Source organism: Ahaetulla prasina, chromosome 2 (genome assembly GCF_028640845.1).
Source record: "Ahaetulla prasina isolate Xishuangbanna chromosome 2, ASM2864084v1, whole genome shotgun sequence".
NCBI classification, from domain to species: domain Eukaryota; kingdom Metazoa; phylum Chordata; class Lepidosauria; order Squamata; family Colubridae; genus Ahaetulla; species Ahaetulla prasina.
Window position 1 is genome coordinate 130,391,334 of NC_080540.1, and position 26,818 is coordinate 130,418,151.

Consider the following 26,818-nt stretch of genomic DNA (forward strand, 5'->3'; position numbering starts at 1 on the left):
AAGCCTACCAATTTTTTGTGGTGTTCTCAATGTATATGGAATATTATTATATCATCATTGATATAATTCATCATTGTAAATCACAGCTAGGCTAAAATTTCATGAAATCAAAACTATTACCTAATTATATATATATTTTCTTCATAGTGTTAACTGTAGGGTCTTATTTTGGATCAACCAAGTGTTGATCCATTGGTGGTGACAGAAATTGATTGACCAGCTTGTCGCTCAAGTCTGACATTGAGAGCTGAGAAAGAGTAACTGATCCAAAGTCAACCAGCCAGCTTTCATGACTAAGGCAGGACTAGAACTCACAGCCTACTGGTTTCTAGGTTAGTATCTTAACCATGAAACCGAACCAGCTCTCAGCTAATTATAATACTAGGATAAAAATAAAACCATACAGAAATAAATAACATTTCTGCCATTAGATGGAGCTCTTGCAATTAGCTGTGAGAGCAATGTCTTACAAAATACTCAAAGAAAATCTGTTTTCCAATTTGCCAAATGTTTTCTGTTTTTCTACCCCATTTTATTGCATTTGCTTGATACCCTAAATCACAACCTAGCAAGCCATATTTAGCAAAGTATGATGTGCAAAGCCTACCAATGTGTGACTTCATGGTTCAGTGTATTGTGAAATGGGGTTACTTCACCAATCATGGTTTAGTTAATTACACGTAAGTGTGTTAAGGGAACAGTCAGCAGCCCCCTTAATTTCTTCTCACGTTTTTAACCCTCATTTTTTTGTGACCATAAAGGAGAAAAAAATTATCAGCTGTTGTTTCCAGTCACACGTCTTTCCACCCCTCAGTGGCTAGCCTGGTTGCCCACAGATACTGAAGTGTGGGACTTTTAAGAGAAGAGACTTCCCTTAGGTTGGGAAGCCAGACGTAATTCTTCCCCGCCTTATAATTAAGATAAGGATTAAGAACTCCAAACCTTACCTACAAGGATCTGTGTGTGTCTGTGTCCATGTGTGTGTGTGTGTGCATGCGTGTACTGACACCTTTGAGTCAGTATTGGGACTGCCTGGACAAGTCCCTGCTGTTTTTTTGGCAAGGTTTTTTGGAAGTGGCTTGCCATTGCCTGCTTCCTAGGACAGAGAGAGTGACTAGCCCAAGGTTACCCAGCTGGTTTGGCGTCTCAGTCAGGATTAGAATTCACAGTCCCCTGTTCCTATACTGGTGCCTTAAGCAATACATCAAACTGGCTCTCTACACAGGGCTTTGATCAATATATTTTTCTTCTTTGGGGGGGAAAAAAAGAAAACTATTTATTTTCTAGGTAAAAGAATGAGAACAGGTTTTTCTAAGTCTAGAATAAAATTTTGGTGGAATATTAAGTGATAATTTCTAGAACTGGATATATTGTCTCTAAACACAGTAGTGTTATATCTACCTAAAAGGTAGATTAATTGGAGAGATAATTACTCAGATGGAAGTTCCTTGAATTCAGTGACGATTTCTTCAGTCTGTGCGGTTAGAGGAGGCTTTTCATGACTGCCACAGTGGATAGAAATTTTGAACACTGTAGCCCCAACACATCTGGAGAGCTTCTCTATGAAAATCTATCTCTACGTACAGTATTGCAAGCTTTAGCCTTATCTTCAGCTGGGCTAACAAAAGAACATGAGATGTAGTGGCAGTTGGCGGTGTTATTTTAAGCCACGGTTGTAGCTGTCTATCACTTCTGGGCCTATTGTGTGAAATTCATTTTTGTTTTGTGTGTTTCTTCTATTGCTTTTTTAAATTTTCAAAGTTTCCAAGCTCATAAGGGGATAGGAGTTTGAATAGCTGAACAATCTACTTCCAGACCCAGGGAAGTCTATTGGCTGAGTGGCAGCCATGTTTTTCATGTCTAAAAGAGGACTAGTTTCTAGTCACTATGCCAAACTGGCTCTCTTGTCTTGCATATGACAGAGGTTGGGGATTTGTAGTGCTCCAGATGTTGCCTAATTAAACAATCCAGCATCCCTTGTTTTTTTCATATTGTCTGGAATTTTTTGAATCTGTTATTAGTGATATTAATGGAACCTTAACTTCCTCACTCCTATATCATGTGAAAGGAGGTCATGCAAACCAAACATCTTTGCATACTTCTTTAATGCGACTTATACAAAAAGAGTGGGAAATCTTTGGCCCATTAATTACCTGCAATCCAATCCGTTTCTTCATAGTGTCTGAAGTCCCCTTCAAGTGATTGTCTAAATATCTGCCATATTTAGAAGAAGCAAGGTCTTTGGAAATAAAAAAAATATTTTTTACAAAAGAAGAGGAAAGGTCTGACCATATTATCTCACCACACCCATCTGGATAGAGATGAGACCAGAGGTGGGCTGCTGCCGCTTTAGACCAGTTTGCCTGAACCGGTTGTTCCAATTCTGTGCATTTCGGAGGACTGGCAAATTGGACCACCGACTAGCCCGACCTCCACGCATTTTTCAGGCTGTTTTCAGGCCATTTTCCGGCCAAAATCAGCCCAAAAAATGGCCTGAAAAAGGCCCGAAAAACAGCCTGAAAACAGCCCAAAAAAGCTGACTGTGAGACGGAGAGGGAGAAGGAGGGGGGTTGTGTGCTCCCATTTCTGTGTGGCACTCTCCCCTCAATGCTAGTGGCTGCCGCTGTCCCCTTCTTCCTCTTTGTCTCTACTGCTGGGTGATCCCGTGTGAAGAAGGAGTCTAGCAGAGAGGGGAGAGTGTGAGGTTGCTGCTTCTGGGATGAGGGGACCCAGGAAGTGTCTGGGTCCAGCTCACCCAGTTTCTCTTCTTCTCACAGCCAGCTTTCCCAGTCTCTGTCTCACACACATACATACACACACACACACACAAACAGGTTGGAGCTTTCTTCCCCCCACACCATCAGAGACCCCTGGATTCCCTCCCCAACCCTGCCTGTCCCATACAGGTACCTCCCACACAAGTGACATAGACTTGGCAACGCCCACTCAGTCACATGACCCAGCCAGCCACACCCACCTAGCCAGTCTCTAGGGCAGAGAACCAGTTGTTAAAAAATTTGGAGCCCACCACTGGATGGGACTCAGGTAACTCAAATAACCCTTCTAGAAGTCCCACTGCTTTCTTCCCCAAAAATGTCACTGTACCTTTGGCATATGAAAAATAGCTATTTATCCATTGAAGCTTTCCTCTTCTGTTCAGATTCCTTTTATGATATAGTCCTGTATAGGTTTACGTGCTGGCTGCCTGATTTGTTAGACTTCGGGCTACTTATATGAAAGGGAAAAAGAATACCAATCTTTTCCAAATAAAAACTTGTTTAGGTTTTGCCACCTGGTCTTTTGCTCTCAGCTGAATAAAAGGGGAAAGGCAGATCACTTTTACCCAGTTTCTTCTTTAGTACAGAATGATTGTAGAACATTTTTTGAAGATGAAAAAGCCTTTAAAAAACAAGTTACTCTGATTTCCTTTAGATTTCCTCCTTTCTGCTCTGCTTGGCTGACCCTATTGGTTGAGTTTGTCATGCATGTTGTATAATCAGCTCCTTGGAAATGGTTTTGCATTAATACGCCTATTTGCAAAATATTTTAATTAGCCCAAGGAAAACCACAATTACCAGAGTTTCCTTTTCAGCCCGTATTTCCATATGTCAGTAAGCCCACCGCATTTAGAAGGGTAGGAGGAGTTGCAAAGCCGTTCCTCTATGTAACACAATCTTTTTATTCCAGCCACCATCCTCAAGGTAATTGGAGCAAAGGAGAACAGAAAACTATAGTCCAAAGAATAGAAGTACCTTTCAATGCAGGTCACACAATATTTGCAGGAATGAGCTTGGGAAATTTCTAGAGGAAACCATATCAGTGACAATGAGGAGGAGGGATGCAAAATATTTTCTGTAGTCAGTGTATTTGTTTTACCCTGATCTTTATCACCCATCCTGATATACTCCAACTTCTGTATTATCCGATTTAATTCAGTTGCTAGGATTAGGATTATCCTGCCTGGCTGCTTTGGTGGTCCATGCAAACCGAACTTTAAAGCTACATTTCTGTAGGGAAAACATGTGCCTACCCTCCCTAGTCTGTTTTGTCCATATTCTTTAGGCAGTTCTACAGAGACTGAGCTATGGAAGCCTCAGAGACCTGAATCTCTGGATGAGTATTCCATAGCACCCAAGTCATTCCAGACATTGCCTGTCTCCAAAATAAGAACTATGCAAATATGCTCTTATCCATTCACCTTATTCTGCTGGTTATAAATGTAAAAATTGCTTCCTTGGTTGAATGAGACCAAAAGACAGAGTGTGGAAAGTCTGATATCAATAAGAATCTTGCATTCCCAGATGTGCACTTATGGCCTTGTTCATCTTCAACATTTAGCAGTAGAATGTACAAAATATATTTGTGTTCTTTCCATTGTTTTCCTTTGATAGCAGGTAACAACAGATAGTGCTGTCCCTTTGATTATACCTCATCACTGAAACACGGCTCTATTATTCTCTTATTCTGCGCCATGGTGGCACAGTGGTTGGAATGCAGTACTGCAGGCTAATTCTGCTGACTGCCGGCTGCCTGCAGTTCAGCAGTTTGAGCCTCACCGGCTCAAGGTTGACTCAGCCTTCCATCCTTCTGAGGTTGGTAAAATGAGGACCTAGATTGTTGGGGGCAAAATGCTGACTTTGTAAACCGCTTAGAGAGGGCTGTAAAGCACTGTGAAGCGGTATATAAATCTAAGTGCTATTGCTATTGCTATTTGCTCTGGCTGGATCCTCATTTATGTCTGTGTTGCTAACCTTCTATCCCTGGAACATTCTCCCTTGAAATACCAAAGAAAATACTGCAAAGAGTTTGAGATGACAACTATTGGCCTATGTGGCTTTTTAAATTGGAAAACCTGGACAGCTTGGTGAAGCTAAAGTGTCTTTTGGGTAGCTGTTAGTCATAATTACCAAAAATAAGATTCTTAGGGCAGAAATAAAGAAGCAGTTGCCTCCCTCAATCCCTTGCAAGCAGCTATGCTCCTTGTAAATGATGGGGTTGAAAATAGAAAGAGCTGGAAGGCTGTCCTAGAGCTTAGCCTCCCCCTGCCCATCTGTTATTTTTCTTTCGTAATTTTCTCTTTCGCATTTTACAGTAAAAGTTTTTTTCTCTGTGCATCTTGATAATGTTGATGACACTGGAAGAGTCTTTATGATTACTGTAATGTCAGAAGAATCCAACTGCTCAAGTTGCCTGTTTATTTTTACTTAACAGGCATTGCCACTTTAATCCCTATTTGCCCACAGGGCTTGCAGGAGTTAGGGTTGTCAAGTGATTATAAAGCTGCAGCAATTCAAAAGAAGAAGAAAAAAACCCTGTTCAAGCAGCCATCTTGAACAGACCTGCGAAGAAGATACCATCGTTAAATAAACCCCATCAACCAGATTCTGTTCTAATGGTTTTGCTTTACTAATTAGTTTGATTATTTTAAAATTTCTAGGAGCTATCACATTTATGTTTTCTTTGAGATCTGGGGAAAATATGAAAAAACTTGCTCAGTTAGGTGATGACTTTTACACTTTAAAACATGATATTGCATCGGTGGAATAACAAGCTGCCTATATAGTACTGGGGCTGTTAATCCCTTTTTCCCTCCCTTCCATTCAATTGTGTCTAATTCTTGGAAACTGCCTGAACAAGTCCCTGCAGTTTTCTTGGCAAGGTTTTTTTAGAATTGGTTTACCCTTGCCTCCTTCCTAGGGCTGAGATAAAGTGACTGGCTCAAGGTAGCTGCCTCATGCCCAAAGTAGGACTAGAACTCACTATCTTCCTAATGTCTTAAGCATATCACATTATGCTGAGCAAGTGCCTTTTGCTCTTAAGATGATGATGAAGGTACTAAGATTACAAAATTTTACATGCAAACGTTACAATCTTGTATCATGAAGAAATTGGCTGAAAAATAGCTGGCTAATTTTTATGCATTACAAAATATTCCGAATTCAGGAATGTGTTGTTGTTTTTTTAGCACAGACTCTTTAACTAAGAAGGCATTAATCACCTTTCATAACCATGGGACCAGTTGCAATTTGGCTGAGAAGGTTAGGCAAGTAGGTGATGGTCCTCCTGTCTCCACAAATCCTCTCCAGATCTTGAGCTACAGAATTTGAAAATATGCCACGTTCATAGGAAGTGTGGTTACTTTCCTGTGGCCTTCCCTCATATTAGTATCCAAATTGGGCCAGATCCAATCAACCATTCCTGCTAAGAATGCTGAAAATTGCCCACAGCAAGTTCAATGTTTTCTTTTTGCAAGATTCCTTCATGCATGCTAAATAGTTGACCAATCTGCATTTTTCAAACGCTGTTCAGAGAAACCCAACATATTCAGTAAAACATGCTAAATCTTTGAATTAGTTTTCAGAGAGTGAATCAATATGTATTTAAAATGGTGTAGTGGACAGGACTGAATTATTACTGGAGACTCAAGTTCAAGTCCACCTTCAGACATAGAAACTCAATGCCTTGTTTTAGTTAGGTCACTCTCCCTCAAATCAATCCATCTTGTAGAATCCAATCTGGGTCAGTGACAGGGACCAGAGGTTAAGTCTTCTGATCTTTTAGATTCATCCCCAGGGAATGGGGATGGGGACACTCTAACAGAATGTCCATCTTGTTGAGTTGGTGCTATAGGGGGAAAAAATTGCAGAATGAAGTATTTGCGAACCAATAGAGAATAAATTAGAGAGAGAGAGAGAGAGAGAACTAACAGAGAAAAATGATTCTTGCTTATATGTCCTACCCATAATTGTCACTTTCTTTTGTTGATGCCCAGTTGTTTTACATTCAGATTTCTGAATGGCTCCATTATCATGTGAAAGAAAAGAAATGCATCAGCTTCTGCGTATGGGAGAGAGCATCATAATTGGTTCAGTTGCACACTTCATTTGGAAACTGGAAGGGGCCTCTCCATTGTGGAGTTATCCCCAAAGTAGGCCAGCAAAAAGTGGGGTACTTGGAGGATAAGCAAGGTGAATAGAATGTCAGGCAAACACAATGCCGTGATTTAAAAACTCTGGATCTACCACCTCTCCCTCTGGACAAAAAATGCCAGCCATCTGATATGTGTGTGGGCTTTTTTCCCTGGCAGCAGGAAAGCTGAAGGGAGGTGGCAACAAAATAAATGTCAGTTTTTCATTTTTTCCGGACATGCCACTTTATAAATGTAGGCATCGCTGATAGAAGGAAAGCAAGGATACTGACTGAACCAGTGCCTAACGTTGATGGGAAAGGGGGATTTTGTCTGCTGGTTTTGTGGAAGTAATCAGTTGGAGAGGGGAATATTTGCAGCCACTATTTTGAGGAAAAATGAAGTGAAGAAGGGGACTAGTCCCAAGCTGGTATTCACAAAGAACAGAGTATAGAAGTCAATGCTAGAGAATTTGGAACGAAAGAAGAGACTGAAGGTATGGGCCAGGTGCTGTTCTGTGCACAGCAAGGTGAGTCTGGCAGGGTTGGGACAAGGGCCAATTACAAGTAGAAGCAGGAACCCCATGCCCTTATCTATTGGAGCACCAGGTTTGCTGTTGTCACTACCATCAGTTCTTCTAACTATTAGGACGGCAACTATAATTTCAGAATGACCACAAAACTGTTCCTGACAAAGCAAGGAAACATCTAAATATATGCCACCAGAAAAGCAGAAGGGAAAGTGTGCATTGAGTATACTTCTTTATACTAACTGATTATTTGATTGTCTGTCTGTTCCTTTCAAAGAAACATTAATGCGTTCATTCTAAACTATGGTTAGAGACAACATTGAGGGCAACGAGAGTTTCCCACTAAATTTTCTGGTAATATTCTGACTTGGAGCTGAGCACAATATTTGTGGCCAAGATACTTCCTTATAAAGCCTTCATAGTGTTGCAGATTCCCATGAAAAACGTTGCTAATTGTGTCTCTAAATTTGCATTCATACATACAGATCCCACAATTCCTCAATATATTAAACTGACACAAACTCCTTCTTCTTCTTCTTTTTCTCTTCCTCTAGAACTCTTGGGATCAACTAAACGACTGAATGTGAACTACCAGGATGTGGATGGGTATGTAATTAAAGAAAGACAAAAGTATTCATGATTTGAATAGAATTTGATTACATTTTTTTTAATATATATATGGCTGCCTAATTTGAAAATTGTGGGTTTGGCCAGCATATCATAAAGTAAAAACATGACAAAATGAGCTACTTTAATTAAAATATAAAAACTTGATTGTACTAGGCAACCAAGAAATCCCATTTTTATGTACCTCTCAATCTGGGAAATTCCCATCATCCCATCCTCAAAACTTGGGAACAACCCAGATTTTTAATGTCTTTCTAAAGCCAACAAAGTAGGGGCCAACTATATGTTGGGGAGATTACTCCAGACTGCAGTTGCCACAATGGAAAAGCTATGCTTCTTGGATCCCAGCATTGATTCAGGGAAGGGGTACAAAAGGTGCCCATCCAATTGGAGTGTGTGGGATGACCAAATATTACAGGGGAGAATCAGTCCTGCAAAAACTCAGTTCTTCATTATGGACATATGTGCTTCCCGAAAAGAAAAGAAAAAACACCAAATCATTTCTGAAAAAGTACAATAATTTCCCAGAATAGCTACGCTACAATGGATTAAGGGCTGTGGTCATATCATACATGCATAATTCAGTGAGTTAACGCTACAGCTGTTTAAATGCATGAACATGTAGCTAATGATCTTCAATCATTATCTATTTATATTAGTACCAGTACAGTATTATTTCCCAATCTTGATATTAAGTGGAGAGAACGATTTTCCAAAAAAAATCAAAAATAAAAAAAAAATTCTATGATTTTCTAGTTTTCTAGTTGCCACCTCCTTTTATTTTTGCAGAACAATTGTTCTAACAGGGAGATTGCATCTAACTCCCACAAATTTTCAAATGAATGAGGCAAATATGCTTTTGTGACAGTCTTTTGGGGTTCAAGTTAGAAGGAGTAACTCAGATTCTGGGCTAGATGCAGTCTAAGATAAATGTATTTTATGAAGAAATGTGATGGAAATTTTCCAAATATTTCCTTACACAATGAATTGTGGGGACTTAGCACAAATAAAATACAGAACAAATAAACTAGTCAGATGCTCAACCTAGATATCAGGCCCAGGCCTCCTATTACATAGAAGGAGGAACTTATGTGAGGGAGTAAGCGAGGGCAAAAAAAATATTGGGAATATTGCCAGGGATGTGCTTGAGCTATTTCTGCCTCATTTGCCAAAAAAATCAAAATAAAAAAAAATTCTATGATTTTCTAGTTTTCTAGTTGCCACCTCCTTTTATTTTTGCAGAACAATTGTTCTAACAGGGAGATTGCATCTAACTCCCACAAATTTTCAAATGAATGAGGCAAATATGCTTTTGTGACAGATAGTCTTTTGGGGTTCGAGTTAGAAGGAGTAACTCGGATTCTGGGCTAGATGCAGTCTAAGACAAAAGTATTCATGATTTGAATAGAATTTGATTACATTTTTTTTAATATGTATATGGCTGCCTAATTTGAAAATTGTGGGTCTGGCCAGCATATCATAAAGTAAAAACATGACAAAATGAGTTACTTTAATTAAAATATAAAAACTTGATTATAATAGGCAACCAAGAAATCCCATTTTTATGTACCTCTCAGTCTGGGAAATTCCCATCATCCCATCCTCAAAACTTGGGAACAACCCAGATTTTTAATGTCTTTCTAAAGCCAACAAAGCAGGGGCCAACTATATGTTGGGGAGATTACTCCAGACTGCAGTTGCCACAATGGAAAAGCTATGCTTCTTGGATCCCAGCATTGATTCAGGGAAGGGACACAAAAGGTGCCCATCCAATTGGAGTGTGTGGGATGACCAAATATTACAGGGGAGAATCAGTCCTGCAAAAATTCAGTTCTTCATTATCGACATATGTGCTTCCCGAAAAGAAAAAAAAAAACACCAAATCATTTCTGAAAAAGTACAATAATTTCCCAGAATAGCTACGCTACAATGGATTAAGGGCTGTGGTCATATCATACATGCATAATTCAGTGAGTTAACGCTACAGCTGTTTAAATGCATGAACATGTAGCTAATGATCTTCAATCATTATCTATTTATATTAGTACCAGTACAGTATTATTTCCCAATCTTGATATTAAGTGGAAAGAACGATTTTCCAAAAAAAATCAAAAATAAAAAAAAAAATTCTATGATTTTCTAGTTTTCTAGTTGCCACCTCCTTTTATTTTTGCAGAACAATTGTTCTAACAGGGAGATTGCATCTAACTCCCACAAATTTTCAAATGAATGAGGCAAATATGCTTTTGTGACAGATAGTCTTTTGGGGTTCGAGTTAGAAGGAGTAACTCGGATTCTGGGCTAGATGCAGTCTAAGATAAATGTATTTTATGAAGAAATGTGATGGAAATTTTCCAAATATTTCCTTACACAATGAATTGTGGGGACTTAGCACAAATAAAATACAGAACAAATAAACTAGTCAGATGCTCAACCTAGATATCAGGCCCAGGCCTCCTATTACATAGAAGGAGGAACTTATGTGAGGGAGTAAGCGAGGGCAAAAAACTTATTGGGAATATTGCCAGGGATGTGCTTGAGCTATTTCTGCCTCATTTTCCAAAATAATTTGACTTTGTTTACTTTACACATTGATTGGAAAAGTTTGCTGCTTCATCTTAGGCAGAACAAGGTCTTGAGATGGCCCTGCTAGAGATTGCATGCTGACAAAGAGACAAGGTGAAAAATTCTGAGGAACAGTCACAAAAATTTTGAGGTCATAAAAATCATAGATGTGTCTTGAATGGACTGTAGGAGATATTCAAATTGGAATGTACTAGTGTTGCAATCCTATCCGCTAGAGCAGCAGTCCCCAACTTTCTAGCTTGGCAGCCCAATCCGACGGTGGGGTAGATATATGAGTGGTAGGTATACACGCGCACTCCCAGCTCCATTTGTGGGAGATGCCGTCCACGCATGGAGTTTCGTGCGTGAGCGGAGGATGCTTGTACTTGTGTGCAAAGCTCCATCGTGTGAACCGCAGAGGCTTGCATTCACGCGCGAAGCTCTACTTACACGAATGGAGCGTGCTTGTGCTAGCGTGCGAAGCTCCACTCATGTGAGCAGAGGGCGCTAGCATGCAAAGCTCAATTCACATAAATATTGCTTTGTGTGCAAGTGCAAGTGCCCTCCACTCATGTGAGGGGAGCTTCACGTGTGCATGCTTGCCTGCTGCTCACACGAATGGAGCTTCATGTGTGCATACTTGTCCATCTTTCCTGCAACCCAGTTTTGTACAGGCCGTGGCCCTGCACTAGAGATTAATAGTAGTACTGATAGTGGTCTTTTCCATAAGCATTTTGCCATATAAAGTAATAAAATATGGCATAAAGCAATCAATATAACTTACCAATTTAATGTAAGATTACCCCAAAAGCTTAAATTCACTAAAGCTGACTTAAAATTTAAGTTTAAATAAAGAATTTTAGAGCCTAGGTGGCACAAAGCAAGAAACTTTATAGAGCCCAGGAGCAGGTCAGAATAATTTCTTTTGACACGCTTTTCTGTCAATGGTTCACAAAGATGCTGAGTTGAAAGTTGGTTTATGAGTGCATCTCTTCCAACATTCCTTCAGAAAAAACGGGATCTGTAGATACTCCATGTGGTGGTGATGGGGAGAAATTCTGGGCAAAGAACTTGTACTATCAACAAGGGCATTATTACTTCTTGATACTTTTATTCTTTATATGCCAGATACAAACTTACAGAACAATGGAAATGGAAATGCTGCAGTTGACATGAGAAGAACCATTCATACACACCCATATCAAATATACATAAATGCATAATAAATTTATGTTTGGAATGCAGGAAATAATTTTTTTTGTAGCTTTTATAAATTATTTTGCCACCAGGAATTTGCCAGGACTTCACTTTTATAAGATGAAAGAAACGTTCTAGAAACTCATAAATTTTTGAAACTCATAATGCTTCTGTGTTTGGTAAAGTTTACATTAGTATCAATTTATAACATATTTGATGTATTTATTAGTGCAAAGTTTAATCTAACTATTTAACAAATCTTAAAAGCTAATGTTTCTTTAATGATTCTAAGAATTAATTCATTGTTGAGCTATTCTATCTTAAACCATTGATTACATCCTTCTCTTGTCAACAGCAGCTGTTCTCTAGTGTTTCCTTGCTTTCTCTAGACTAAATGTTGTATTTCAAGAATTGAAAACAAATAAATGCTGTGAGAGTTAGAGCCATGTGTTTCAGCTATTACCATGGTGTATGGATTTCATAGTTAAAAGACATAGATAGCTACACGTCAAGAAAATGTTGATTATAATCTCACTTTGTCAGTTTCTCATTAGGTGGTCTTAGCCAAACCACTTGCTTCAGGTTCACTGATGCCAATTCTAATATGGGGAAAGATCTGGACACAAGTCAGCCTAGATAACGTTAAACCTTCTGGTGGGTTATTGCTCATGGTTCAGGCAATTTTCTCAATGCTATCCCACGGCTCTTCTCCAAGATACATCATGGGATCTAGCAGTGATGGGATGGGCCTCTCTGCATTCGTGCTATCACTGTACCATCTGTCAAATAACATCAGTGGTGTGAGGCGATTTTCCAGTCTCAGTTGTGTCTTGATTTAGGGCTGAATTAATACTTCAGAGTCGCTTGATGGGCTGTAGGAAAGCTTAGCTGCAGACCAAAGGGGCAAAGTGGGCCGGTTAGCTCAGGCTGGTAATAGCCTGTTATTAAGAACACCGAAGCCTGCAATTATTGCAGGTTCGAGCCCGGCCCAAGGTTGACTCAGCCTTCCATCCTTTATAAGGTAGGTAAAATGAGGACCCAGATTGTTGGGGGGGCAATAAGTTGACTTTGTAAAAATATACAAATAGAATGAGACTATTGCCTTATACACTGTAAGCCGCCCTGAGTCTTCGGAGAAGGGCGGGGTATAAATGTAAACAAACAAAAAAAAAAAAAAGTGCCCTTTTATTGGTTGTTTCAGTAACACTGAGAATTTCAGCAGGAGTGGCAGGCTGCCACAACCTCCCTGGGACTCCCACAGGTTACCAACTCCTGCTAGACAATGCCAATACAGCTCTCGGTGGCTATTCTTCCTAGCTCTTCAGGCCTGCCCCTTGGATTGGGCACAGGGCTCTTTCAGATGCTCTGGCCAGTGTTCCTGGCTGTGAGAGCTCTCCTTCCCATTGAGAGGTTACCGTGGGGATAATTGGAGCCTCCAGGCCTGCAGCAGAAGCCCAGCATGAGGTGACTGCTTGCTGGCTGCTTCAGGCTAAGAAAAGACCTCCCTGACGGAGACTGTCATCGTGCACAGGAGACTGGTGGTGTTGGTATTCCTTGCATTAATGGCTGCTATTAAATCCTCTCAGACAGGCTCCTACAGCAGGCCAAAAGACACAACTGCTTTCAATCTGCGATGGATGCCCATCGCTATTGAACAGTGCCAGAAGGCTGAACCAGTCTGCTACTAAAGTCACCCTCCACACTTTTCACTCCTGCCCAGGATAACAGTACTGCAATCCGGGGCACCATTGCCGCAGAGGCTGGGTTCCCGTGGGTCCCGACCTACCCTCCATCCTTTCCAATGAATGAAATCGGCATTAAGCAAGGAGAAGGCGGGAGCCAGCGGGGGAGGAGGGGTCTGGATAAACAAGCCTCTTTCACAAACCCCAAACACAAGATCTATTCATCCTCAGTGGCCTCACACACTCTGGCAATAGGAAAGTGGTGCTGGGAAAGAGACGGCCATAAGCAGGACAAGTCCAGGGAGGCGAGGGGGAGGGGGAGGGGAGATGCTCCCTCTACTGAGAGACAGCTGGTCACTTGTCCCAAGGCCAGCATTAGCTTTTCTGTCTGACCTTTTGGGTGCTACTCTGAACACACATACACACCACTATAAGAAGCAACTCATTTGATGGCTTAATCTTCCTAGAAGACTGTTTGTATGCTTTTTTAAAAAATTAGAGAAATGAAAAAAATCCGCACATATTTTGATGAGAAAAAAATTCCTATGCTTTTATGAGCTGCAAGGCTGGCTTGAGGCAGGAATCTTAGTCTTTTCCAGATGAGACAATGATTAAAAATATAATACTTGCTGAACAGCCTCGTGCATGCCAGTTACTGAATCTTAACAGGGGCACCAGGGGTGGTATTCTACCGGTTCGGGTGAACCGGTAGCTTCGATGATCACTGTGAGCAAACCAGTTCACTCCAACGATCAGGTGGGCCCACCCGCCCGCTCCTGCACTTTACTGACCTATATCTTCTCAGCTGATTCGTGCAGCAGAGTGGATTGCCGTGCTTCAGCTGTGTTATTCCCCAGCAGTAACACGGAAGGTACTTTTTTGTAAAACTGTACATACATGCACGCAAAGCACGCAAATCAGCGAACCGATTGTTAAATCAGCAGGATCCCACTACGGAGGAGCACCCTAAATCAGAATATACAACTCGGGGGAGCGGGGAGGCTGTAAGCATCCTGGGGACCACGGTTTAAAACTAGACGGGATTTAGATTATTTTAGATTTAAAATTACATTGAAGGAATTATATCCAATAAAATGGTTACTCCACATTTATTTAACATTTCTCCTCTCCTGCCAAACCTAGACCTTTAGAAGAGTCCACTTCTAAGACTATAAATGGCTCAGATTATAGCTTTTATCATTTTAGTCAGTTAGCGCTAAGGTACGACCATCCTTGTTTTCCTAGGCAAAGAGGGTACCAAAGTGCAGGCATCAAGTCACATCTTAACAGCTTGCTCAAATTCCTCTATTTATTACAGCCAAGAGGGGATTGTTTGTGTCCTGCAGAACCATGGCAGCAGACTTTCCCATGTGCAAGAGTGTATGTATAACAAGGTCTTCAAAGGAAAAAGAGAAAGTTTGGGGAACATTAACAGGACAATGCCCGAAAAAGAAATGTGTCATTAAGCATTCTGGGCTTGTTTGGTCAATGCTGAAACAGTGTAAATGGCAACACCTCCACAAAGAAAAGAGCTTACCAGAGTCTCTTACTATAAGCGTCTGTGATTTCGGAATCTCTCGATTTGCCAGGACACTGGAATAATATCAATAGCTCAACCTTTCCCAAATTAATATGTTCCAGAAATACTGAAGTATACTATGAAATACCACTTTCCAGCCATCATAGCAACTAAATTTGTTGAAAGTTACGGTCAACAACATCTGGAATACATCCTATTGGGAAAAATGCTTCCTTTTCTCCCCCAAAATTAATAGTGGTCCCATGAAGCCCCCCTGCTTCTCATAATAATTCTGTAAAATAAATTCGTCTGAAGAATAGTGGCTAGCCTAAGGGTAGCTAGATAGCTACAAAGCTGAATAAGAGTTTGAACTTGGTTCTTGTCCAATGTATATACTATACTGCACAGTGCTGACTTTCAAATCTTCTATATTATACCCATATCTATATGGAGGACTAGAATCATCATTAAAAACGGTATAATCACCAAGAAGATGTGCAGAGAGGAATCATGCCAGGGTGGATCGTGTGCCTAAAGAGAGTTACATTTCTTGTGGTGTCACTCTTAGTAGTTTTGAGTTCTCAACATATCTCCTAACAGGGTGGATCAGGCTGTATGTTAAGGAACCACTGAGGCTTGCCCCATCAAGTCATCCTATTCTTTTGCTTTTCTTGGTTTCAGGTTTTCAGCTTTGCATCATGCAGCCTTGGTTGGAAGCCTGGAGCTTATCTCCCTGCTGCTGGAGGCACAAGCCATTGTGGATATTAAGGACACAAATGGTAAGACATTTGCCTATTCTGGCTTCTCCCCATGCATGATCAAAAAGGAGAAAGATCGTCTCAAATGTTCTCTGTAGCAGTAGCCAATCACTCTCGTCTCACTAATGAAAAGTGTCATTTGCGAACAATGTGATAGACAACATTGCTTCTAGGGAAGTAATATTTTGAGTAATATTTTGAAACGAGAACAGAGGATTGTCGTACCCCGCCTTTTGCCCCAGTACAGATTGTCTGCTTACCGACCAGCCCTAACCCATGGTTAAGATCCAAAGATCTAGTACAGATAGTCCACAACTTAGAACCATTCATTTAGCAACTGTTCAAAGATATATCAGTGTTTTAAAAAAGGAACAGTTCTCACACTTACGACTGTTGTAGCAACCCTGCAGTCATGTGAACAAAATTTGCATGCTTGGCAACCAGCATGTATTTACAATGTTTGCAGTGCCTCAGGGTCACATGATCATCATTTGCGACCTTCCCAGCTAGTTTCCGACAAGGGGGAAGTTGGATTCGATTTAACAACTGTGTGATTCGCTTAACAACTATGGTGATTTGCTTAACGTCTCTGGCAAAATAAAAAGGTCATAAAATTGAACACAACTCACTTAACCGCCTTGCTTAGCAACAGAATTTCTGACTCCAATTATGCTTTTAAGTCAAGGACTACCTGTATGGATTTTTTTTTTAAAGTTTAATTTCTGATATCTACAGTACATTCCCCAGATGGGCCTCTATTGTTTCCACATTAGATGGCTTATCTCTGTCTTTTCTTTTCTTATATTTGTCTTCTACAGGAATGCGCCCTTTACACTATGCTGCCTGGCAAGGGAAGGTGGAGCCAGTGCGCCTCCTGCTACGGGCATCTGCTTCAGTCAATATGGCATCATTGGATGGACAAGTCCCACTGCACCTGTCTGCCCAGTATGGCCACTATGAAGTGGTAAGTGAGGAATTATGATGGAGGAAGCAAAAGGTAAAAGAGGTTGTCGTAACTCTTTGTGATAAGTCAAACCCTCATTCTAAAGTTATGTATGGAAAATCAAATTTGCTGATATACTTCTGTAAAGACAAACAATACATGATTTCTTATGGATCTTATACAATAATACCCTGAAATAAAACATTAATTGTTTATAATCAACTGGTTCTCTGAGGAAATAAAAACTAGAATACAATTCAATCAATTCAATCCAAAAGCATATACTATTAGATGAAGAATATGTATGTATGTATGTATGTATGTATGTATGTATGTATGTATGTATGTATGTTCAAACCTCACTGATGGAGAAGTTCTAAATTTGTCTTTTCAAAAGAAATCCAGAACATTTTGTCCTCTTAACCTCATATTTCTTGTATGTCCTCAAGTGAAAATTGCATAGCAAAGCTATTATAGTGCTTTGGTATAAAAATTATTCTAAATAGTAGAATGAAAATAAGCTGCAGTCAGTGCCAAGATAGCATTTATACAGATTTTGTCAGGAAACAAAAAGGAAGAAAGATGACAAAAAACATTTGTTCTCATAGGTAGCATAGTTTTGTAGGGCAATGCATTCTGAAATAAACTCAGCAGAGTTGTATATATTTTGCTCTGGTGAAAAAAATTATACATGCCATCACTATCATCCAAAAAATTCCGTACGTTGGTTATTTATAACATTAAAGCTTTTCTAGGAATAGCTCCAAAGTTCTGTCACATTTCTCTTGGTTTTCAAGCTCTCATTAGGACTTGCACCACACACAAATGAGAAGAAGCATTTTATTTACAATTTTTTAAAGATAAAATCTGAGATTATTTGCATACCAATCATTATACTTAGAACTCTTACGAGCTTGTGAATTTAGAAAACACATCCTTTCTCCTTATTCAGTGGGAAAACTTCCCAGTGATTTTCACTGTCTGAATCAAACACAGTGTTGAGAGGGTGAGAATGCAAATAAAAGTCCCTGAGAGGATGTTTACTTTCCACCAGATTGATTTAGAGAAGAATTTTAAAGTGGCTAAAAAAGACTGGAAAACTTTCTGTGTTTCTTGGTCTGAGATTTAACTAGGAGGAGCTGGAGAAGCAAATTACAGGCCCATTATGATCCATATATAGCTGTGTTTTATTGTCAGTTCCAAATAAGGCTTTTCCTGTATAAAAGCTTTGAATATGCATCACAGGGAAATGAGTTGTGTCACTGGGGAACGTGCTGTAACTTCCTCCAGATTCACTGACTTCCTTTCATGTTCTTACATGTTTGCCTGCAGTCAGAGATGTTGCTTCAGCACCAATCCAACCCGTGTCTTATAAATAAAGCTAAGAAAACCCCCTTGGACTTGGCTTGTGAGTTTGGGAGGCTGAAGGTAAGCAGAATCACCCATATCCTCTTGCATTACAAAGCAAACAAGTCAGAGAAAAGATTACTCCATCTGTCTACTTCATATCCACCGTCTATTGAAAACCATTCTGGTGCACCAAAAGCAGTCAAGCATACCATATAATTCTATCCTGTTCTGTCTTATCCTGTCCCGTGAAGCTTCTTAAGCTAGCCTTAAATCAACTATTGTACGCTGTTTTCCTTATCGCGCTGAGTTTCAACCCTTGGCCTATAGTTTTCTGTGGTAACCAAGTGTATGTCAATACACTAAAGCAGTGTTTCTCAACCTTGGCAACTTTAAGATATATGGACTTCACCTCCCAGAATTCTTGCTGGCTGGAGAATTCTGGGAGTTGAAGTCAACGTATCTTAAAAGTCGCTGAGGTTGAAAAACTTTGGGCAGGCAGCAATTTGGGTCAGGCCTTGCTATGGCTAGTGGGACTTAATACAGCACCCTTCCCCCCCACCATGTCTTTTTCCACTACAGTTCCAAAGCAATCAGTGTTTTCTCTTGAAAGTTCCCACACAAAACCACAAATGCCTGGAGCCTAATAATCCTTTCAGGCTATGAAGTCAGAAGCAAAGCCAGCTGGGATAGAAGGCCAAGCATTCCATCCTGACCCAGTTGGGAGCTGGCTGTAGATTCCTGGCTCCGATATTTAGGACAGGTGCAGAAGCTTCTTGGAATTCCTGGGGATGGGAAGCTTCCTCCAAGCTAAAGAAAAGAGTAGGAAATATAAATAAACCCTAAGTTGGGGTAGGGTGGGGAAGCATTAATCTAAGGGATCACACCAAAGAATCTGAGGGAGTGGCATATTGTTTTCATGATTAATCAGGAAGTATTTTGAACATCAGCTTTAGTAACATAAATACAGCATAAATAGCATGATGAACCTGACATAAAATAATATACTCAAGATCTCTGCACATGAACTACAATTTGTGATGGTGTAGAGATTACTTATAGCCAAAGGCAGGTCAAAACCAAACTTGAAATTGAAATCATTTCTCATTTAGTAAATTGCTTTAAGCATAACCTTTAGCTTGGCTGTCTTTTCATGATACTCTGCCCATGGATAGCCCAGATTTGCTAATTAACCCAGTTTCCTGGATTTGTAGAACGTGCTGAACTATAAATACATTCGAGTTCCTCAATATACTGAGATATAAACCAAACTCTAAATCACTGTTAAAAAAACTAATCCACCTCGCATGAAAACTGCATCCTTGCAGAAGCATTTTTGGGTAGGAGCATCTTCTATAAGGATTACAGGGCCTGTGGTTGAAGGGCTGAAGGACATTGCCAGGTGGAGTCTAGAAAAAGAGAAACCGAGTGGCTGATAATAACAGAGTTGGATGACCCAGTTCCTAAAAGGCTGAAGAATTTGGCCTCTTTAAGGACTTGGAAGCAAAGCAGATGTACAACACTTTCTTTCTCAGGGCTGCTGGAATGGGAGGAATGGCTGCTCTTGCCTTTCTTGGAGGTCAGGAGGGCAGAAGCTATCTCTTTATTTAAATTATGGCCATATTAAAAATAACCATTAAAAAAGGACTAGAAAACCCATGCTGTGTTGGGTCATCATTTCAGAAATATTTCCTTATCTAAATAGAAAAAAACCAGAATGATCATGAGTGGGGCAAAACAGTTTGGAGCAAGAGTAAGCTTAGAAAGGAAGGATGCAATATAAATACATTTGTAAATTGTTGTAAGAAAGATGGGAAACCACATTGTTATAATTTTCTTTTTCTTTGTTGTCTTTTTTCTTTTGTTTCTTTTTTATAAACGTATACTTTTTCCTTTTCTTTACATCCTTTTTTTTAATGTATTATTTTTACTTCATTTAAAAATTCTTTAATAAAAATGGATTGGAAAATATAAATATGGAAACAATACAAGAAAAACAAGAGGAGGAAAAAAGATGGGAAAACTGGCAGATCCCCAGAATGTATCCCTCCCCCACCACCTTAAAAAAAATTCAACAAGAGACTCTGGAGTGCCATCAGAGTGTAGAGCAATCAGATCTCAAATTGGGAAGGAACTATATTATGTCCTTTCAGGGAGATATGAGAGTTTGAATGTTCTAAATTAGATGTTCTACATTGCTGAATAGATGGTCTTGTCAATGAATTATCATTGGTCAGATAGGCTGTCTATTGTATTTTATTCATTGTATCTTTCCCTGTTCATTTTAGGTAGCCCAGTTGCTTCTAAACAGCCATATGTGTGTGGCTTTACTTGAGGGACAATTCAAAGACACAAGTGACCCCAATTACACTACACCTCTACACCTGGCAGCCAAGAATGGGCACAAGGAGATTATCAGGTAATTTTCAAAGCACTTCCAAGAAGGGGAAAGCAGGGGTGAAATCCAGCAGGTTCTAACAGGTTCTGGAAAACCGGGAGCGGAAATTTTGAGTAGTTCGGAGAACCAGCAAGTACCATCTCTGGCTGGCCTCAGAGTGGGGTGGGAATGGAGATTTTGCAATATCCTTCCCCTGCCACCCCCACCATGCCCACAGAACCAGTAGGGAAAATTTTTGAATTTCACCCTTGGGGGAAAGGCAGTAATCTTAAGAGAATAGGCTACTGTTGGCCATTTTTTAGTGGAAGGGAGGTAGCAGCAAATCACGGTTTAGCAAAATATATCTGCCAATAGAGGGCACCGTTCCTTTCTCCAGTATCCTTAAAAGAATGCTGTATTGTGATGTTGCATTGTTCCAAAGGGCTAATAAAATATTGTAGAGGCTAAAGAACTGGGAGAACTATCGATGAGTTTCCAATTCCTAAAACTTATCCTAAACGCTTCTCTTTTTGCCGCTCTGCACTCTGGCCAATGAAAATAATAAGTAATTTTGTGTTCTTACAGTTTACACTTACCTTTTCAAATCGTAATTTATTCCTAGTAACCTCAATTTGGGCTGGTTTTGAACTGTGTCAATTCTCTCTGTCATATATTCTAGACTAGGAAACAGCAATTAAGTGTATTTTGGATTTTTCAGTTGTAGCAACCACTGAGTTACCATCATTCAAGTCTGAGCCTAATTATGGCATAAATTAAAACATATTACTGTATGGCATACACATCCATTGTATATTCTTCTTGTAGTTCAAAAGCTTCCTCCAAATTGATTTCTTTTTTTTTTAATTGAAAAAGTTTTAACAAACAAAAACATTTTCCCCCTTTTCCTCCCCCTCCCCCCACAAACCCCCTTTCCCCCCTCTCTTCACGCCCCCCCCCCCGGCTTCCCGGGTCAATCACAAGGTATTGTTATACATAAACCAAACATAGAATAAAATTTTCCCTTCTAATCCAATTAACCTCATCCAAATCTTTTCATTTCCTAACCCCCCCCATTATATAAAATAATACATCCTAATTATTCAAAGGCAATCTGATATCTCTTAATCTGATATCTGTTTTGTAAATAATCAATCCATTTTTTCCATTCAATTAAATATCTTTCCTGCGTATTGTCTTTCAAAAAGGCTGAGATTTTAGCCATCTCAGCCAAGTTAGTAACTTTCAATATCCATTCTTCTATTGTAGGTAACTCTTTTTTCTTCCAATATTGTCCAATCAACAGCCTTGCTGCTGTTATTAAATTCAAAATCAATTTAATCTCAGTCACTGTACAATCCGTTATAATTCCCAAAAGGAAAAATTGCGGCAGGAACTTTATCTTCTTCTTCAGGACATTTTGAATAATCCACCAAATTCTTATCCAAAAGGCCTTAATTTTCTTGCAAGTCCACCAAATATGAAAATATGTAGCGTCATCACAGTCACATCTCCAACATTTCGCTTGGATATCAGGATACATACATGATAATTTTTTGGGATCTAAGTGCCATCTATAAAACATCTTATAAAAATTTTCCCTTAGATTCTGTGCTTGTGTAAACTTAACATTTCTAACCCAGATTTTCTCCCATGTTTCCAACATTATTGGTTCCTGAATATTCTGTGCCCATTTTATCATACAGTCCTTTACCAAATCCTTTTCCGAATCTATTTCAAGCAACACATTGTACAATCTCTTTATATGCTCCTGGGTCTGATTTCTAATTTGCTTTATTAAATTTTCCTCCCTTTGCATTATACCAATTTTTTGATCTTCTTTCCATCTAGCACTTAATTGCCTATATTGAAACCAAGTATATTTCCTCCCTTCTTCATTTAATACCTGTAAAGATTTTAATTGCAAGCTACTTCCTTCAGCATATAAAAGTTCTTTATAAGTAATCATTTCCTGTTTATGTTCTATATTTATATTCTCTATTGCATGTCTGGGGCTTGCCCATATAGGAATCTTATAGTTATAGGAATATTTTTTCTAGACACGCAAAAGAGCACTTCTCAACACATGACTCTTAAAAGCCCTATCCACTTTTTTTTCATAAAATAAATACGCGTGCCATCCATATAGTAAGTCATAACCTTCTATATTCAAAAGTCTTTCCTCCGTTAAATTAAATCAGTCACTTACTACTGAAAGGGCTACTGCTTCATAATATAGTTTAAAATTAGGCATTTTTAGGCCTCCTCTTTCCCGTGAGTCCTGAATTATTTTCATTTTAACCCTTGCCTTTTTACCTTGCCATATAAATTTATTAATCCCAATCTGCCATTCCTCCAAATTTTTATCTTTCTTGATTATTGGTATCATCTGGAACAGAAACAAAAATCTAGGTAACACATTCATTTTAATAGCCGCTATCCTCCCCAATAACGATAGTTGCAGTTTTTTCCAAGCATTCATGTCTTTCTGAACTTTTTGCCATAACAACTCATAATTATTCTTATACAGTTTCCTGTTCGATGAGCTAATATAAACCCCTAAGTATTTAACCTTTTTTACCACCTCAAATCCTGTTATTTCCTCTAATTTTTGTTTCTGTTGTTTAGACATATTTTTGATTATCACTTTTGTTTTATTCTGATTTATTTTAAATCCTGATACCTTTCCGTATTTATCAATTGTTTCCAACAAAGATATACTTGAAATTATAGGATTTGTTAAAGTAACCACTACATCATCTGCAACCTCCAAATTGATTTCTTGAATTCATTGGTGATCTCCTATTTTCATCCAGACCTCCAGCTGGCTTAGAGTAGACAGCAGGGTTTTGTTAACACCTCCTAGATTGATCTAATATCAGCTGACCATTGTGTAGTTTGCTGGTGCTCATTGTTTCTTTTTCGGTCCACCCAGGCAACTCTTGAAAGCTGGAATTGAGATCAACAGGCAGACAAAAACAGGCACTGCCTTGCATGAAGCTGCACTGTATGGGAAGACAGAAGTGGTGCGCCTACTGCTGCAGGTGAGATAAAGAAGCAGTTTGCACACAAGTACACCATAAATCTGGGTTAGTCATGACCATGAGCAGATAGGCATAACAAGCTCTCCTGAGTAAGCCAACACAGCATTTGGCAAATCTTATGAAGTATAATTCTTCCTCATGCAGATAAATCCTTTGTGCGTATACCTCCATTTTACATATATAACTCCATTTCCTACAGCTGCTGTATGAATGTACATATTCTGGGGTTTGGAACCGGTGAGAGAAAAAAATAATTGCCAATAATAGGGAACTTTTTAAAAAGTTCTGAAGTGTCAGAATCAATATCTAACCAGTGTTATCTAAACAATACTGGACATTGTCCATTGAAGGTTATCTAACCAATACTTACTCTTGGGTTTAGTTAAGTCAGTGATGAAACTGTGAGGCTAGATCAGAACACAGTTCCCAACCAGTTGAAGAGACTATCTGTAGCTCAGGGTTGAACTATGAAGTCCTTAGTCTACTATGAGCTTGTCTTTTTACATTTTATTACCTGACTAGGTAACATCACTACACACTGATGTTGTTATCTACTTGGGTAATGAAATGTCTGCAAGCAAAACAAGCTCAAAGAGCACCAAGGACTCCACAGTTCCCTATTTCAAGAAAAAAAAAATCTCTATCTTGCAGAGACCCTCTTCCTATAGTCTTTTTAATCTTTCTCCTCATTCCATTTAATATTTTCTCTATTAGGGGGGCATTGATGTCAACATTCGCAACACCTACAACCAGACAGCCTTGGATATTGTGAACCAGTTCACCACTTCACATGCCAGCAAGGACATCAAACAGCTCCTACGAGGTGAGCAAACTACTGAAAAACTACTCCCCACAGATCCTGAAGTGAGAAGGTCATCTGCTGCAATCTAAATGTCCAATGTGAAAGGACTTTGGTTGGAAGTCTTTTGGTGAAAGTGGGAGTAATGAAGACATGTGGGTTTTTCAACCCCACTGCTGACTTTGAATCTTAAGCTAAGTAAGAAAGTTGAGGGTGGAAAAAGTATACTGGTTGCTTGAAGAGTTTGCCAGCTGTGGGAAACAGGAGAAAGTACCTGTTTTGTAAGTAACAGTATCATCTTCCTGTTCCTTGACATGTTTTCATCCATTTCTGCTTCCTCTGTTTCCTTCTTTCTCTCTCTCTCTCTATTTATCACCTGTCATCAGAGGCATCAGGAATCCTGAAGGTCCGTGCTTTAAAGGATTTCTGGAATCTCCACGATCCAACAGCTCTTAACATCCGTGCTGGGGATGTCATCACGGTGAGAAATTGATGGAAGTCATGTAAGATCTTACATGGTTAATGGCTATCACTCTCCCCTGAAGTGTTCCCTCATCACTTTGTTATATGTCTTCTTTTTTTCATGGAGGGGCTTCACTATTATTAAGAACAAATACAACTTTGACTTGTCTTAAAAGATGGGAGAAAGTATTGTTATATTTGGATCTCAGTTGGCAGTGTGTTTAGATGCTAACAAGGGGCTTTTAAGAAGAATGTACAAAAAGAAAGGTTCATTAAATAATAGACTTTGTAGTGTAGCATTTTGTGTGTGGCACAACTTTTGCGGAGGTACAAAGTGACAAATTTCAGTTTTAGGTGCAGGTATAAAATTCATGTAACAAGCTTAGCTTCCAGTTTTTTAAAGGAAATTTTTAGCCTTTGGATCAAGACGAAAGTGACTAATCCTAATAAAGTATTTCTTTAGTTTTTATTCCACCTTGTTCTATTTTTATTTACTATTTCTTTCAAGTGTTAAGAATGCATGAATGATCTAAAAATAAAATAAAAGAATTTCACACGCAAACTTTACTTCATTTTAATCCTTACAATAGTCCTACAGTTCTAGACCACTATACAATTATATAGTTCTAGGACTATACAATGGAGCCCAAAATTTCTGTTGCTAAGTGAGACAGTTATTAAGTGAGTTTTTCCCCATTTTATGACCTTTCTTCCCACAATTTTTAAGTGAATCACTGCAGTTGTGAAGTTAATAACACGGATGTGAAGTGAATCTGGCTTCCCCATTGACTTTGCTTGTCAGAAGGTCTCAAAAGGGGATCACATAACTTCGAGACACTGCAACTGTCCTAAATATGAGTCAGTTGCCAAGTGTTGATCATGTGACCATGGAAATGCTGTAATGGTCATAAGTTTGAAAAACAATCATAAGTCACTTTTTACAATGCTGTTGTATCTTCAAATGGTCACTAAATGAACTGTTGTAAGTGGAGGACTACCTACACTTACTCCCATTTTATAAGCCGAGACAAACAGGGAAATGGCTAGCAAGTTCATAGCAAAGGTTAGCTTTGAACAACATAGATTCATGCTTATATCCATCACATAGCACGGGCACTATGCAATATGCCAGCTCTTAGAAAATCTGGCTTACAGGAGCAGGAAATTAGACTTAATGACCCTTTTGGCCTTTTCAACCTGCTGATGTGAATTCTTTTCTTTTGTTTGGCCAGGTCCTGGAGCAACATGCAGATGGACGGTGGAAGGGCCATATCCACGATGCTCAGAAAGGCACTGACCGAGTTGGCTACTTTCCTCCATCCATTGTAGAAGTAATCAGCAAGCGGACAGGTTGGCCCAGGTTTATAAAGGGAAAGTTTCATGAGAGTCCAATGATGTGATTGGTGGGTGGAGGAAAAAACTGGAGACATTTGGGGTTCCGTGATCCAGGACGTCCCCCTTACACTATTTTTTCATGGTTTCATCAACTCCTTTGTTTTTTAAAAAAAAATCTCATAGCCTCCTATTCCAATCATAGTTACTCATGGCAATACCTGCTGTGCCTTTAGTTGCTAATTGAAAGCTATAGTTATTCAGGACAAGTTCAACATACCCTTTATATGAAACTCACCCTCCTTCCCTTCCTTCCAACCCCCATCTCTTACCACCTTTTCAGTATGAAAAGGCTCGTTTATGCCTTGAACAGAGTCATTTCGTGTGAGATGGGTGATCATATAAGTTTAATACATACATGTATACCTACCTACATATATAATAAGATGATAGAGAACTTGATGTCTTCCAGATATTTAAGACTTCAATTTACTGTATTTCCATGAGACCCTACAGACAAAGCTTATATTGTTCGTCATTCTGCTTTTTATATTCCATTTGTACTTCTGTATTTTTTCATCCCTTTTACTTTTTTTTAACATTGAGAGTCCAATAAAATAAGAAAGTTGAAATAGATGCACAACAGTTTGGGACTGATAAAAGACACCCATCAAAATCTCCCAAATAATGGAATATGGCATTATCCAGAGATCAATGCAAACTATCATTTATC

General features: G+C 39.2%; 1 protein-coding gene across 1 annotated transcript in view; it reads left to right on the forward strand.

Moving 5' to 3' along the window:
- CASKIN2 (CASK interacting protein 2) overlaps positions 1-26,818 on the forward strand; it is a 137,204-nt gene that overhangs the window by 83,713 nt on the left and 26,673 nt on the right. Inside the window, exons 3-11 of the mRNA XM_058174017.1 lie at positions 7,991-8,042; positions 15,708-15,805; positions 16,603-16,748; positions 18,060-18,155; positions 20,363-20,493; positions 23,384-23,492; positions 24,207-24,315; positions 24,678-24,772; positions 25,986-26,103. Of these exons, the coding sequence (XP_058030000.1) occupies positions 7,991-8,042; positions 15,708-15,805; positions 16,603-16,748; positions 18,060-18,155; positions 20,363-20,493; positions 23,384-23,492; positions 24,207-24,315; positions 24,678-24,772; positions 25,986-26,103 (954 nt within the window). The remainder of the gene's footprint in view (positions 1-7,990; positions 8,043-15,707; positions 15,806-16,602; positions 16,749-18,059; positions 18,156-20,362; positions 20,494-23,383; positions 23,493-24,206; positions 24,316-24,677; positions 24,773-25,985; positions 26,104-26,818) is intronic.